This window comes from Vulpes lagopus, chromosome 19, assembly GCF_018345385.1.
Source record: "Vulpes lagopus strain Blue_001 chromosome 19, ASM1834538v1, whole genome shotgun sequence".
NCBI classification, from domain to species: Eukaryota; Metazoa; Chordata; class Mammalia; order Carnivora; family Canidae; genus Vulpes; species Vulpes lagopus.
In genome coordinates, this window is record NC_054842.1 from 2,302,031 (window position 1) to 2,319,425 (window position 17,395).

Sequence of the window (17,395 nt, forward strand, 5' to 3'; positions counted from 1 at the left end):
GGACTCCAGATTCATGATCTGAGCTAAATTCAGAGGCTTAACTGACTGAGCCACCCAGGCACCCCTGCCTATTTCCGAATCAGCTTGCTTTTTTGCTGTTGAGTTTTTAGGAATTCTCTATATATTTTGGATGTTAATCCATTGTTAGATATATGATTTGCAAATATGTTCTCCCATTCTGTCGGTTGCTGTCTTTTGATACTGTCTTTTAATGGACAAAACTTTTAAATTTTCATGAAGTCCAATTTGTCTTTTTCTTTTGTTGTCTGTGTTTCTGGTGTCATATCTGAGAAATTACTGCCAAACCAGTGTTGTTAAGCTTCTGTCCTTATGACTTCTTTTAAGGGGTTTATTGTTGTAGATCTTATATTAGGATCTTTGATCCATTTTGAATTGGTTTTTGTATAGAGTGTCAGGTAAGGGTTTAATTTTATTCTTTAGCATGTAGCTATCTAGTATTCCCAGCACCACTTGTCGAAGAAACTATCCTTTTCTCCATTGAGTTGTCTTGGGACCACTGCCTAGAATAATTTGATCAAATATATGAGGGGTTTTGTCTGGGCTCTCTATTCTATTCCATTGGTTTATATGTCTGTCTTTATGCCGATACTGCAGTTTTGTTTATTACTCTAGCTTTGTAGGAAGTTTTCAAGTCAGGAAGTATGATTCCTCCAGTTTTATTTTCAAGATTGTTTTTTATAATCATTTTGGGGTTCCTTGCAATAAAATACGAATTTTTAGTTTTTCTAATTCTGGAAAAAAAAAGTCATTGGTATTTTGATAGGGATTGCACTGAATTTCCAGTAGATCACTTATGTAGTATGGACATTTTAACAATATGAAGTCATGGGCAGCCTGGGTGGCTCAGGGGTTTAGCGCCACCTTCAGCCCAGGGTGTGATCCTGGAGACCTGGGATCGAGTCCCACATCAGGCTCCCTGCATGGAGCCTGCTTCTCCCTCTGCCTGTGTCTCTGCCTCTTTCTATGTCTCTCATGGATAAATAAATTCTTTAAAAAAAAATAGTATGAAGTCTTCCAATCCGTGAACATGAGATTTGTTTCTACTAGTTTATAATTTCTTTTAGCAATGACATACCTTTCATTTCCTTAGTTAATTCCTAAATATTTTATTATTTTTGGTGCTACTATAAATTGAAATGCTTTTATTTCTTTTTCAGATTGTTTTCTGAGTGTATAGAAATGCAAGTGATTTTTGCATGTTCAATCCATATACTGCTACTTTGCTGAATTTATATTTTAGTTCTAACGGGTTTTTTGGTGGAATCTTTAGAGTTTCTACATGTAAGATCATATTATTTGCAAACAGGTAATTTTTTATTTCAAGTTTTTATTTAAATTCTAGTTAGTTAACATGGTAAAATTGGTTTCAGGTGTAAAATTTAGTGATTTATCACTTACATAGAACAGCCAGTGTTAATCACAAGTGCCCTCCTTATACCCATCACCCATTTAGCCCATCCCCCTACCCATCTCTCCTTCATCAACCCTCAGTTTATTCTCTGTAGTTAAGAGTATCTAATTATTTGCTTCCCTCTTTTTTTCCTCCCTTCCCCTATGGTCATGTTTTCTTAAATTCCACAAATGAGTGAAATCATATGGTATTTATATTTCTCTGACTGACTTATTTCACTTAGTACAATACACTCTAGCTCCATCCATGTTGTTGCAAATGGCAAGATTTCATTCTTTTTGATGGCTGCATAATATTCTGTTATATAGGGCAGCCTGGGTGGCTCAGCAGTTTAGTGCTACCTTCAGGCCCGGGGTGTGATCCTGGAGACACGGGATCAAGTCCCATGTCAGGCTCCCTGCATGGAGCCTGCTTCTCCCTCTGCCTATGTCTCTCATGAATAAATAAGTAAAATCTTAAAAACAAATATTCTGTTATATATATGTATATGTATACACACACCACATCTTCTTTATCTTAGGCTCTTTCCATAATTTGGCTATTGTTGATAAGGTGCAGAGTTAATTTTACTTCTTCTTTTCTGAAATGGATGCATTTTATTTCTTTGCCTCGTCTGATGATTCTGGATCATAAATCTCCAGTTTTAGTTTGAACAGAAATTATGAAAATGGGTACCCTTGCCTTTGTTCCTGATCTTAAGGGGAAGACTTTTGGTCTTTCACCACTGAGTATGCTTTCTGCAACAGGTTTTCATATACAGGTTTCCCTCACTTTCTAGAGTATGCTTTATACCACCCACTTCACTTTTATGAAAGACCTACCTTGGTACAGGCCTACCTTCTTTTATTGTACTTCATTTTATTGCACTTTGCAGATTTTGCATCTTTTACAAATTAAAGGATTGCAGGAACCCTAAATAAAGTAAGTCTACTGGCACCATTTTCCCAACAGTACTGCTTACTGTATGTCTCTGTGTCACATTTTGGTAATTCTTGAAATATTTCAAACTTTTCATTATTACATCTGTTGTAGTCATCTGTGATCAGTGACTGGGACTCACTGAGGGCTTTGGATGATGGCTAGAGTTTTTTTTAGCAATGAAGTTTAAGGTATATACACTTTTAAAAAAATTATTATATACTTAACAGACTATAGTATGATATAAACAAATATAAATTTTTAAATTTAAATTTTGTTAGCATACAGTAAGGAAGGACTTCTGTCATTTTGTTGTTTCCTATTTGCATACTTATAGCTTTTTTGTTCCTTATTTTCTGCATTACTGTTGTCTTTGCTTAGTTGATGTTTTTAATTAAATGTTTAAATTCCTTTTTGTGTTTATTCTATAGCTATTTTCTTTGCGATTACCATGAGGATTACATTTAACATCCTAAAGTCGTAACACTCTAATATGAACTAATACCAGCTTAACTTCAGTAACATACAAAAACTGCTTTTTTTACACTCCATCCCTACCCTTTTCAGTTAAGTCACAAAATTACATTTTTACATACCGTGTGTCCCAAACATTAACAGTTTTTTAAAATGCATGAGGCTCTTAAATTATATAGAAGAGAGGATTTGGAGTTATCAAATTTGCAATACTACTACTTTTTACACTAATAATTTTTTTCTTTAACTGTTTTATGTTTTAGTCTCTTTAATCATAGAGAAGAAAACAAAATAGCAGTTACAAACTATTGTTTAAATAATTACTAACTTTTACTATTGTCCATGTATTTACTACCTCTATTGAGACCATTATTTCTCCACATGACCTTGAGTGACTATGTGTTCTTTCATTTCACCATGTGGGACTCCCTTGATCATTTCATGCAGGGCAGGTCTACTGGAAATGAACTCTCCCAGCTTCTAGTTATCTGAAAATGTCTTAATTTCTTCTTTATTTTTGAAGGGTCGTTTTGCTAGATATAGGGTTCCTGGTTGACAGAAAATTTCTTGAAGCATGTTGAAAATATTGGCTATCTTTTGACCTCTAGTTTCTAATGAGAAATTTGCTTATAATCTTACTGAGGATCCCTTGGATGTGATGATTTGCTTCTCTCCAGCTGCCTTCAAGACTGTCTTTGGCTTTTGAAACTTTGATTATAATGTGTTTTGGTGTGAGTCTCTTTGAGTTCATCATCTTACTTGGAGTTTGTTAAGCTTTTTGGACATTTATATTCATGACTTTCATCAAATTTGGGAAGTTTTCAGCCAGTCTGTTTATATACTCTTTCTGCCTTCCTCTTTATCTTCTCCTTCTGGGATTCGCACAATGTATATATTTATCTATTTAACAGAATCCCACAGGTCCCTTAGGCTGTTGTTCACATTTCTTCAATCTTTCTTCTCTTCTTTGAACTCAGTAATTTTTTTAAAAAAGATTTATTTATTTATTTATTTATGATAGACACAGAGAGAGAGAGAGAGAGAGGCAGAGACACAGGAGGAGGGAGAAGCAGGCTCCACGCGATCCCGATCCGGGACTCCAGGATTGTGCCCCAGGCCAAAGGCAGGCGCTAAACCGCTGAGCCACCCAGGGATCCCCTGAACTCAGTAATTTCTATTGTCTTATCTTCAAGTTTGCTGATTTTTTGCCTGCTTAAATCTGCCTTTGAATCCTTGCAGTGAACTTTTTACTTGTTATTGTACTTTTTCAGTTCCAGTTTTTTTTTTTTGAGTTTTCTTAACCTCTCTTTATTAATATTTCCACTTTGTTCATACATCATTTTCTTTACCTCCTCTATATCTTTGTAAATATGTTAAACATCTTTAAGACAGTTGTTTTGAAGTCACTATCTCAATTATCTGCCATTAGATCTTTTACAGGGATAGTTTCTATTGATACATTTTTTCCTTTGAGTGGGCTGTACTTTTTCCTATTTCTTTGTATACCTTGTGACTTTTTGTTGAAAGTGGGCATTTTAATCTAATAACTGGTAAGTGCAAGAGCTCAGATTCTCTCCCTTCCCTCAGGGCCTGTTGTTTTGTAATTGTTTCTGTTTACTGCTTTTGTTTTTTTATTGTTGTATGTTCTGTGTGAGGATCAGTCTGAAGTGTAAATTTAAGGTCTTATTATTTCTTTAGTGAGCCTTTCTCATGCAGTCACTTTTTAGTTTCCCCCATATATGCATGCAGTTGTTTTTGAATATCCTAGTCTCTAAGACTTGGCTCTGAAATGGGGAAAAAGAAAAATGAAAGACAAGGTAAAAAAAAGAGTGCTAGCTCTTTAAATTGTTTGGAAGTCACTTTAGCAGGAAGAAGAGAGGCTTAAGACAATGGGAAAAAGTAGGATAATAATAGCTGCCCAACTCTTTGCACCTCTGTGATCAGAAGTAGCAATCAGCAATCTGCTATTTCCTATGACTAAGATTTGAAAGATAAATAGGTCTTTGCTATAGGGAAGAGGTTTGGAAGAAAGGCATCCCAGATAGAGAGCAGGTACAGTGGCTGTGATATTATAACAGAGCCTGGCCTGTTTAGGGACTTATACAGAATTCAGTATGGAAGGTGTACTGGCCTCAAAGAGATAAGTGTTAAGAGGATAAGAAGTAGGAAAGATTTCAGTTTCTGAAACATCCCTTCAGAAAGATTTTAAGCCAATTAACAGTATTATTTTTTCTTACACCTATACATCATGCAAATATTAGTATGTAAGAGAACTATAGTGTTAGGTGGATTCTAATTTTTTTAGTAACCAAAATGGCACACTTCTTTTTGATCCTTTCTAAGACCAGCAGAGCCACTCTAAGGCATTCAGTTTTCATACTTTAAAGTACTGAAGTTACTTTCAAACTATAAAATACAATAGCACATTGTTTGAAACACTAACATTCATGAATTTATAGTAATCATTCCATTGTCTCATACCTGCACGTTGTAGCAAACATAGCTCGTTGATACTTATATATTTCTTAAACACATCCATACAAACCTACAAGTAATGAAAAACATAATATTACCGTTTTATATTTCATAAAAGACAAATTTCTATCCTATCTTTCTGTTTATTCTATTTTTTTTAAGTAAACTTAAAGCAATGGCATAAAAGTTGAAGTTAGGTTAACTCACAGATTTGAAATGCGTATTGAATTCACTACAAAAACCTTATTCTAGAGATGCTCTGAAAAAGAAAAGGTCAAGGAAATAGCCTAGATTAGCAAGCAATTGGGGAAAGAAAGAAATCCTTGAGTATCTGAAATTTTTAAAAAATTTTATTTAGGTCATTTAAAAAAATAACTTTACTTATGCAAGGATAAATCCATTTACCAATGGATTAGAATAGAGAGCCTAGAAACAGACACGCTCATATAGAATCAGCTGGTTTGTGACATGGTGACCCTGCAGTGCAGTGGGGGAAAAATGGTCTTTTTTAAGTAAATGGTGTTGGGTCATCTAGGGATCCACACAGGAAAAAATATTTATCTTGACCTTTTCCTCACATCATAAACAAAAAATCAATTCCAGGTGGCTTAGTGTTGTTTTTTTTTTTTTAATTTAAATTCAGTTAGCCAATATATAGTACATTAGTTTCAGATGTAGAGTTCAATAATTCATCAGTAGCATGTAACACCCAGTGCTTACCATATCATGTGCCCTCCTTAATGGTGGCTTAGTATTCTAAATACAAAGATAAAACATTGGACCTTTAAAAAAAAAAAAAAAACCCAAGATCTTGGCAAATATTTCTTCAACAGGACAAAAAAAAAAATTTAAGAAAATCAACAAAACTGGGCTATATAAAAATTAAGAAATTCTGTTTACCAAAAGACACTTTTAAAGAGGGTGAAAAGGCAACCAGTACACTAGTAAGAGTTACCTGCCATACACATATCCAACAGAGAACTTACACCCAGAAAATATAAAGAATTCTTAAGACAGGTAAGAAAAAGGCAATCCGGGCAGCCTGGGTAGCTCAGCGGTTTAGCACCGCCTTCAGCCCAGGGCCTGATCCTGGAGTCCTGGGATCGAGTCCCATGTCAGGCTCCCTGCATGGAGCCTGCTTCTCCCTCTGCCTCTCTCTCTCTCTCTTTCTCTCTCTGTCTCTCATAAATAAATAAAATCTTAAAAAAAAAAAAAAAGAAAAAGACAATCCCATAGAATATAGGCAAAATACTTAGATATTTCCAAAAAGAGGGTATCCAAGCATCTAATAATGATTTTGAAAGATGCTCAGCTTCATCAATCATCATCAGGGAAGGCATCACTCCCCACCCACCAGAATGGTTAAAATTAAAAGGCTGATAAATACCAAGAGCTGGTAAGGCTATGAATCAACCAGAACACTTCAACATTGCTGGTGAGAGTGTAATTTGGCAGACCACTTCAGAAATCTGCTTGGCAATATTGACTAAAGTTGTACATATGCAGATCCTATGAACCAGCAATTCCAGTTTTAAGTATAACCCATCAGAAAGTGTGTGTTTATATATGTACGTACATACATACACATATATATCCACCAAAAGACAGGCAGGTTTAGAAACCACCCAAATGAATCAAAAGCAATATTTATCAATAAAATAATTTTGATATACTTGCACACTGGAATATTTATTATACAGCAATGAGAAAGAAATGTTTATAAGTAAAAAATATAGATGAATCTCAAAAATATTGAACAAAAAGAAACTAAAAATAAGAATACCGATTGTAAAAAAAAAAAAAAAGAATACCGATTGTATGATTTCATTTATATAAAGTACAAAACTAGGCAAAGCTCATCTATGCTAGCAGGAGTCAAAGAAAATCTGAATTAAACATATAACAGATGATTATTAAAACAATCTCTACTTCACAGACATTACATATTTTACCTTTTCATCCCCTTGCTCAGGCACATGAGCAAACTTGCATTGTGGTCGTTCACAGCCACGTAATGTATTAAAATGAAATTTGCAATATCTATGGGGTAGCATCAACCCTAGGGGCTTCTGGAACACCTAGAAAATTAGATATATTTTCTATGTTAATTATAAAACACCATAATCAAGTGAGAAAGCATTTGAAGGAACCAGAAATATATACACCCAAAAGAGTATCAAGACAAATTGCTGACTTGATAAAGTAAAACTCCAAACAATTGATATTTTTAAAATAATTAAAACAAAAATTTTAAATGATGTCAAATTTTTGCAATTTCCTTCAGTGTAAAATATTCCAGTTACTACTGTTTTACGTTACATGTTTTTAAAAGTTTATGCATTCCCTCCCCTTTCTCATATACCTGGCCCCTTTTGCTTTTATAAGAAGCTATTCTATTATAATATGCATATTTCAGATGCATTTATTTAGAATCCAAATTTTCCACGGCTTTTCTGAGTAACAAAGAAATGACAGAATAAAAATATTTACAACAAACTTTCTCTATAAACTGCTTTAATTAAATCATTAGCTTTCTCTTCCATCACAGGGAACTATCCATCCTATATTTTGTTTTGTATATTCACTCTCCACCCTACCCACCCAGCCTTCTTTCAACTTCTTAACATTATTTGTGAATATCCTCTGAGTCACTACTCATTTTCTGCTTTTTACCACCAACTGCCATTCAAAATCTGTAAATGGCCAGAAGTGTTTAAAAAAATGATAGGGAAATACAACCAAAATATGTGCTTTTATAGGATTATTTTTTTTAAATGGGGGACTTACCCCTACATTTTTTTCCCTCTTAAAAATTTCACAAGTTTCAGGACTCTGCAGCTTTAGAAAAGAATGTTTTCCTGGAAATTTGAAATCTAGAAGTGATTAAGAATGACATCACACATCATTATGTTAGTTTCTTCCCTTCATAACAATGAAATATTACTACTACTATCTGCTTTAAAGTTTTACTTTGGACTACTCATACTCTGTTCACAGACTATGATGCTACAGTGTGTGCCTGTGAAATAAAAAAATGCTCCTTAAGTATTTCTAGGCCTAAATGTAAAATCTTAAACTAATTTTAAGCTGAAGATACTTTCTTAAAAGCTTTATATAGCAGTACTGAACACAGCATTTAAATGATAGTCTTTATGTTAAACGCACATATATGATACACAATTAAAATTTCTAAGGAAACTGACAAACCTAGGTATTACCAAAATGAACTATGTACCCCCTACAAATTCATATGTTCAAGCTCTAACCCTTTATTTGAAGATAGGGCCTTTTACAGAACGAAATGGGGTCATAAGGGTGAGACATTGATCTGATGGAATTAATGTGTTTATAAGAAGAGACTGAGAGAGCTTGCTCTTTCTCCATGCACATGTATCAAGGAAAGGCCACGTTGAGACCTTAGCAAGGAGGCAGCCATCCATAAGCCAGGAAGAGAGCCAGAAACTGAACCCTGCCAGAACCTTGATCTTAGCCTCCAGAACTGTGGGAAATAAATTTCTGTCATTTAGGCCACCCAGTCTATGGTATTGTGTTTTGGTCACCTGAGCTACTGATACACTAGGCATCCTATCCCTTAATGTTGGTCTTTCAAAATGAGAATTAGGACATTTAGAAATGTTTTTCTCTAAAGATAAAATAATTTAAAATTTTTTTATTTTAAATAATTGCATTTTTCACTTGGTAGCATCAGGTGAATTTGGAACAAGCTCAAGTTTCTGCTGCATAGTTTTGCTGTAATTTTCACTATAAGAACCATTAAGGCTTTTTAAGATAAAACACACAATCATCTGGGCATGCTGCTGTAGCACAAGACACCAGGCAGCACAAAGTCTGTAATAGGAAAGTACAGAAGAATTAGGTGTGGGCTACATAAAGAAATTTTATTGCTTCTAAATTCATTCTTCAATCTAGCCTATTTTGTTCAAGCATTATGGATTGTCAAAAAACCTACACAAATTCTAAATACATTATAAAATTCTAAAATATTCAACTAAAATATGAATATTTTAGGTATTTCATATATTTCACCACTATCACACAAACACAGATATTTAAGAATTTATTCCATCTAAAGTTTTAAGTAAAGGTATACTAACTTTCCAATTTTAATATATTCTAAGTGTGTTTTGATATTTTTTACTTTTTTGTTTTTGATGAAAAAAATCTCCTATACAGTTTATATGTTATCAAAAGCCAACAGAATTTTATTAAGAAAACAGTACCATTCATCCAGGGCTTTAGAAATAGGTCTTCTTGACAAGCACTCAGATTCAAAGGTGGCACTGATAAGCACAGAGGTTTTGGGACCAGTGCTGCCAAACGACATTCACCAACCATGATCGCTGCATTTTTAGAATCTTCACTGTGTGAGCACAAAAGCCAAAATCAGATTTTAAAATTCTAGAAACATTAAAGTAATGAGAATCAAATAAGCAGAAACACAACCTAACACACTATGTATATGTTATACACCATGCTGTATACTATTACCATATTATGATTCTTCAGTATCTTCAGTAGGTGTTCTTGCCTTCTTCAGTGCTTGTTAAATGGCCAGGGTAGGGGTAGGAGAAAGGTTGTTGGGTTAAAACTAGAGCAGAGAATTTTTGATCACACCAGACAAAAAGTCTGAGGAGGAACTAGGCTAGCATTCTAATCCAGAAAAGATCATCCAATTATTCTACTGATAGTAGAGTAAAATAAATAAATTATAAATTATTCTTTAGAACAAGTATATTTAATAAATTTATACAGGTACCTGAGAGCTTCCTTGGGGAAGAAGGTATAAAAAATGTGCTGTTCTTGGTTGCTTAGATTTAACCAGCTCTGACTATATTTTAATATGTGAGATCCTATACAACCTGTTTTAGAAAAACTTAGGAGTTTTCTGGAGCTTCACTTACCTAGAAAAAGAAAGAAGCGAAGGGGAAAATGGAAAGTATCTCAAAGCTGACTGATAGTTATGAATGAACTCAGTTTTTAGGCGAAAATCACTCAGATACTACAATATTTTACCTTAAAAATAATTCTACTAAGCTTTTTCAGCTGGAGTTCCCTGGGCCAGAGAGGAGAAAAAAAAAAAAACAACAGAAAGAAGGTGCCACACTTACAACAGTTGAAACTTAGCATTGAAAAAGCTTAAAAATTACACAAGGGGTGCCTGGGTGGCTCAGCAGGGAGTCTGCTTCTCCCTCTGTCCCTCCCCCTGCTCATGCTCTCTCTCAAATAAATAAAATCTTTTAAAAAAATTACACAGAAAAGAGATAATCACTTCTCTTTCCAACTTGGGACATCATTAATATCAAAACAAAACAAGAACAATAATATAGAACAAACAAGAATTATGGAATTTTACAGATGGAAGAGATTATCTAGTAAAATTCTTTTGTTTTTGATTGAATGACTAAAGACTGGAGTAATGTAGTGACTTTTCCAATGTCACATTCCTGATCATTATGGTAGAGCCAAACTGATGATAAAACTCTGCAGACTGCAATGACACTACTTCGTTGTAAGCAAAATGCCTGTAAGAGGGGAAAAAAAGGGAACTTTTGTCATTTTTTCCCTTTTAAAATTTCAAATGGTCATGGATCATACTGGGTTTCTGTGCCAATCTAATTTTCACCTAGGCTTTTACTTCATTTAATGGTTCTCAAACTTGAGCACATATTAGGATCAGCTGGTGGCCTTGCTGAACCACATACTGATGGGCCCCATTTCCAGAGTTTCTGATTCAGCAGGTCAGGAATGGAACCAAATAATTTGCATTTCTAACATGTTCCCACTTGCTGCTGCTGCTATAAAGGATCACACTGAAAACTACTGCCTTAACACAAAAGGACTTGAACACATTTGTCACCTGATCTCAGTGTACCTTGCCCCAACAGCAAAACAGGCATGCAGGATGGATCGTGATCTCCAAGGTATCCTTTAAGTTTGGTATCTGCGTATGTTCAAGTGAGTGTACTGTAACTCTTAGTACTAATCACTGCAAACTGCAATATTCATCTGATTTCTGACACTTCTACCTTCCCAAAAGTCCACATTCTTTTTTCTTGTATCACTATTCCTTATTCCTTCCTCGAAAAATATTTTAATGGCTCAAAAATCTTTGTCACAGCTTTATAGTAACTGAAAGTATCCCTGACATCTGGGTATACCCGATACACTGATTAATAATATCTATGTATGGCTCACAGCATGGTAGCCCAAGCACATAGAGCAGAGAATGAAAAACACTCAAAATACAAATTATGTAACTATTTTAAAATTACATAATGAAGAATGGTACAGACCTTTTGTAAACTTCAAAGATATTTTCTTTTTCTTCTTTAATAGTCACCTTTTCTGAAAATCTACTCTGTGAAAAAATTATGGTTAAAAGTACAAGTGAATATTTTTGTATTCCATATCAAGCTATAAGGTTTACTGGGATATATTAGATGTTAATTAAACCACTAGCTTATGGCCAACTGACAAAACAACTCTACAGTATTTGAAATACTAATATTGACTTAAAAATTCCACTGTTGCTTAAGAGAAAAACTCATAGAAATCATAAATTTTCTCAGCTTTTGACACCATAGTTACATAAACTGGCATTTAAAATTATTATGAATAATTAAAGTTACATTTGTTTTCATTCAGATAAAAAGCATTAAGTAACTTTTATTTTCAGATGGTATTTATGAACAAATTTATTTTTCTCATTGGAAGTATTAAATGTATTTCATTTATCACTATACTCAAAACATTTCACATTAGTGTTCTGGAATTGTGCCTAATTAAAAGGAAGTTATACATGCTAATATTAAACTTTTAAAAAACAGGCAGGGACCAAGAAAATAAATCCCCAAATTACCTATTATGAGCAGAGATAAACATTTAAATTCTTACTTTATATGAAAAATTAAATTTTTTAATTACTAAGAATTTTTTCCAGCCTTGCTGAGAATTGATATATATTACTGTATAAGTTTAATGCATACAGCATGATGGCTGGATTTACATACATTGTGAAATCATTACAATAGCTGCAGCTAACACCTATTTTCTCATAGAGCTACAACAAAAAGAACAAGAGAAAAAGAAATTTCTCCTTGTGATGAGAGCACTGAAAATGTACTCTTTTAACCTTTTTTTTTTCTTTGAGAGACAGAGTATGCATGTGCAGGTATAAAGGGAGGGGTGGATGGAGGAGAGAGAGAATTTTAAGCAGGTTCCATACCCAGCACAGAGCTCAACTCAGCTCGATATCACAATTCTCTGAGAGATCATGACCTGAGCCAAAAATCAAGAGTCTGACGCTTAACCAACTGAACTACCCAGGCACCCCAACAACTATTCTTTTTTTAAAAGTACATAATCACATATTACAGTAATGATACACACTGCATATACTTTTAACCCTTTCAAAGAAAATTACAAAAATCAACTGAGAAACATAAAATATTTAAAAAATACGCCATGTTCTAAATGAGACTATTAAAGGTAAAGATGTTAATTCTCCCCAAATTAATGTATACATTTTAAAAACTACTTTATCATGTGAGTTTATATATTTTTTAAGACTTTACTTATTTATTCAAGAGAGAGAGAGGCAGAGACATAGACAGAGGGAGAAGCAGTCTCCCTGCTGGAAGCCCAATTCGAGACTCTATCCCAGGACCTGAAGATCACGACCTGAGCTGAAGGCAGATGCTCAACTACTGAGCCACACAGATGCCCCTGATCACGTGAGTTTAAAGCACTCTTAAGAGAATATAAGAATGGCCAAAAAAAATATTTTAAATTTATTATACATCTTAGGGTCTTTTAAAGCAAGCCTTATTTTGCTTGCTGTTTTTATTTTTCAAATAATTGACAATATGATTGATATTAGTACAAGGACTTGAGCAATCAATGAAACAAAAGGAATAGTTCCACACATACAAATTTGAAAAATTTTTTTAAAGATTTTATTTATTTATTCATGAGAGACACACACACACACAGTGAGGTAGAGACACAGGCAGAGGGAGAAGCAGGCTCCATGCAGGGAGCCCGACATGGGACTTGATCCTGGGACTCCAGAATCATGCCCTGGGCCAAAGGCAGGCACTAAACCGCTGAGCCACCCAAGGATTCCACAAATTTGAGAATATTAAAGATAACATTTGAAATCTGTGAGGAAATGATTCAATAAATGGCAGCAGAAAAATGGGCTAGTTAACTGGATAGAAAATAAGTTTGGTACCAACTCACCATATGTTAAAATACTTTTTAGGTAAAGATTTAAATATACAAAAATAGCAAAAAAAAAAAAAGGTGGGTATTTGTATAATTTTAAGAGTGGAAAAAACTTAAGTATGATACCAAAAGCAGAAACCATAAATTATGATACCAACAGGTGTGAATATAAATATTTTTGGTATTTTCTTATACTAGACTACAAAGTACACAAAAGCCATCCATCAAAAAAATTTTTTAAAGGTTACATTGTTTCTACATTCTTTCTCTCAAGATAGATTTTAGATTCAGATAGATAAAAATTCAAACATAAGGGATCCCTGGGGGGCTCAGCGGTTTAGTGCCTGCCTTTGGCCCAGGGTGTGATCCTGGAGTCCTGGGATGGAGTCCCACATCAGGCTCCCTGCATAGAGTCTGCTTCTCCCTCTGCCTGTATATCTGTGTCTCTGCCCCCACCCTTTCTCTCTGTCTCTCATGAATAAATAAAATCTCAAAAAAAAAATTCAAACATAATAAAAAAAAACAGAAAAAAACACCAGAAAAATATACAAGAGAAAACTTTAAATCTTGAAATGGGAAAGGGCTTCTCTATTACTCATAACTCAAATATCAGAAGAGAAAACTAGTAGATTTGACCAAAAACCTCCTTTAAGGTTAAAAAAAAAAAAGAAAAAGCCAAACTCCTAAATCAAGTAAGAACAGACAAAAAATAGGAAAAAGTGTGGGAACATAGGACAAAGAATATATTTTTTGTGTTTTGTAGTTTCAAGTTTTATTTAAGATTCCAATGAGTTAACATACAGTGTAATATTAGTTTAAGATGTAGAATTTTGTGATTCATCACTTAAATACAATACCCAGAGCTCATCACAACAAATGCCTTCCTTAATACCCATCACCAATTTAACCCATACCCCTGCCCATCTCTCCTCCAACAACCCTGTTTGTTCTCTATAGCTAAGAGTCTGTTTTATGTTGCCTCTCTTCCCCCATCCCATGTTCATCTGTTTTGTTTCTTAAATTCTGCATATGAGTGAAATCAGAGTATTTATCTATATGACCTATTTTGCTTGGCATAATATTCTCTAGCTCCATCATGTCGTTGCAAATGGCAAGATTTCATTCTTTTTAAATGACTAAATAATATTCTGTTGTGTATATAATATATATTCAGCATCCTGTTTATCCATTCATCAGTTAATGAACATCTGGGCTCTTTCCAGATTTGGCTATTGTTGATAATGCTGCTATGAACATCAAGGTGCACATATCCCTTCAAACCAGTATTTTTGTATCCTTTGGGTAAATACCTAGTAGTGCAATTGCTACATCATAGGGTAGTTTATATTAACTTTTTTGGGACCCTCCATACTGTTCTCCAGAGTGGCTGCACCAGTTTGCATTCCCACCAACAGTGTAGAAGGGTTCCCTTTTCTCTGCATCCTTGCCAACATCTGTTAGTCTTGTGTTGTTAATTTCAGCCCTTCTGATAGGTATGAGGTGATATTTCATTGTAGTTTTGATTTGTATTTCCCTGACTATGAGTGACGTAAGGATGTTTAATATATGAAAAGTTCCTACAAGTAAAAAAAGATCAAAATCTCAGAAGAAAAATGGGCAAAACACATAAAAAGAAAGTTCATTTAAAAATGGCCTTTAAACATACTAAAAGATGCTTAATTAGTCTAAGAGAAAAGCAAATTGAAACTAAAAGTCACTTGTAAAAATAGACAGATGGGACAAACATTTTAATACTAAGTTCGTTAGTTGTGTGGGGAGAAAACTGGCATTCTCACCCAATGTTATTGAAAGTATAAATCACAGCCATCTCTATGTAGGCCAATCTGACAATTCTACTTCTAAGAATCTAAAAATGCCTGCACATACACAAAATGCCTTATGTTCAAGGATACATAATGCAGCAATATTTAAATAGCAAAAAATGGGAACCACATGTCCACTAATAGTGGAACTTGTTGAATAGAGTATATCCATGCAGTAGATAATTATGTGATTATAAAAATAAGGCATAATTACACACATTGAAAAGAAATACTCCATTATATACTAAGTTTAAAAAGCAAGGTAAAGAATGGTATGCTACCATTTACATAAAATTAAAAAGGATATACAATATACTTTGAGAAATGGTAGAGTATGTCTTATTGGGCTAATCCTCCTGCAGGTAAAAACTAGGTAAAATATAAAAATCTCTGCTTGAAACCACTGGAAACATATGAAAAGCTGGCAGAACCTGGAGGGAATTCTTCACTTGGAAAGAAGGAATAGCAAGCACTAGCTAACTCTTTTGCTTTCGTAGCTTTATTCTTGAAGGCAGATCCTGGTTGAGCTACTTGGGAAGGCCAAAAACTTGCCTTATGGAAACAACAAACCAGAAAGCTAAGTTTAGAACAAGGTCATAAACTGGGAAGTAGGGCTGGGAATCCAGGGAAAGAGAGAGCCTAAGAAAGGAAATCCTGAAATCTGCTTATAAATTCTGTCCTAATTTCTTACTGACCCTTGAACTGTATCTTTGAACTGGCAGACTCCAAACAGCCCAGCTAAGGCTAAAAGAACTGAACAAAGATTTGGAAAGGAATCTGAGTTCACCTAAATTAAAACCTTAGCATGCAATTACCATACAGCTAGCAACTGCAGACGGGGATTTATCCCAGAGAAGTTTAAAATTATGTTCACCAAAAACTGGTAAACAAATGTTTATAGTAGCTTTATTTGTAATAGCCAAAAACTGTAAACAATGTGGATGTCCTTCAATGAAGAAAGAGCTTTCAGATAAACTGTGGTAACCCATCCCATGGAGTACTGCTAAGCAATAAAAATGAATCAACTATTGATACATGAAACAAACTTGATGAATATCCAGAGGATTATGCTGGGTAAAAAAAAAAAAATCTGAAGAGGTTACATACTGAATGATTCCATTTATGTAACTTCCTTAAAATGACAAAATTATAGAAATGGAGAACAGATTAGTGGTTGTCACAGGTTCAGGAGAGTTTAGGAGTAGGCAGGAAGAAAGTAGGCATGGCTATAAGGGCAACAGGAGAGTTCCTTGTGGTGATGGAAATGCTTTATACCTCTGACTAAATTAATGTCAATACTCTGGTGTGATATTGTACCATGATTTTGTAATGTTTCATTGGGGAAAACTGGTAAAGGGTACACGAGATCTTTCCCTGTTATTTCTTACCACCACATGTGAATCTATAACCATTTCAAAGTTAAAAGAATATGGGATGCTGCTAAGGCCCTATTCATGGATAAATTTATAGCACTAAATTGTCTTGGGAAATAAATTTTAAATCAATGACCTTAGTTGCAATCTTAAGAGGTTAAGGAGGGCAAATTAAATCCAAAGTAAGCAAAAAAAAAGGAGAAAATAATGATCAGCTGAAATCAGTGAAATAGAAACAAAGCAATAGAGAAAAAAAAATCAATAAAACCAAAGCTAGTTCTTTTGGAATAGTAATAAAATTAATAATCTTCTAGACAACCTCCAGTAAATCTAAATCTATTTTAAAATACCAATATTACAGAGATGGGAAACAGATTAATGGTGGCTAAGGTTAGCAATGTCAGAGGTAAGGAGAAAGGTGTAACCGAGGAATAACATAAGGGAGATCATTGTAGTGATGGAATAATTCTTTATCTTGATTGCAGTAGTGGCTACAAAAATCTGCCCACTACTAAAATACACAGAAGTATATATACTTACATTTAATATCAGATTCTTGGTTTTGATACTGTATTTAAAAATGTAATCACAGGTGAAGGGTCCATGGGTCCTCTCTATACTATTTTTGCCATTTGCTGGGAATCTACAATTAT

At 34.1% G+C, this 17,395-nt stretch overlaps 1 protein-coding gene across 1 annotated transcript in view; it reads right to left on the reverse strand.

Moving 5' to 3' along the window:
- The window catches only part of TOPAZ1 (testis and ovary specific PAZ domain containing 1), an 80,641-nt gene that overhangs the window by 43,430 nt on the left and 19,816 nt on the right, over positions 1-17,395 (reverse strand). Inside the window, exons 5-9 of the mRNA XM_041733741.1 lie at positions 11,614-11,678; positions 9,541-9,680; positions 8,087-8,172; positions 7,252-7,377; positions 5,306-5,369 (exon numbers count right to left, since the gene is read on the reverse strand). Coding sequence (XP_041589675.1) covers positions 5,306-5,369; positions 7,252-7,377; positions 8,087-8,172; positions 9,541-9,680; positions 11,614-11,678 — 481 coding nt within the window. The remainder of the gene's footprint in view (positions 1-5,305; positions 5,370-7,251; positions 7,378-8,086; positions 8,173-9,540; positions 9,681-11,613; positions 11,679-17,395) is intronic.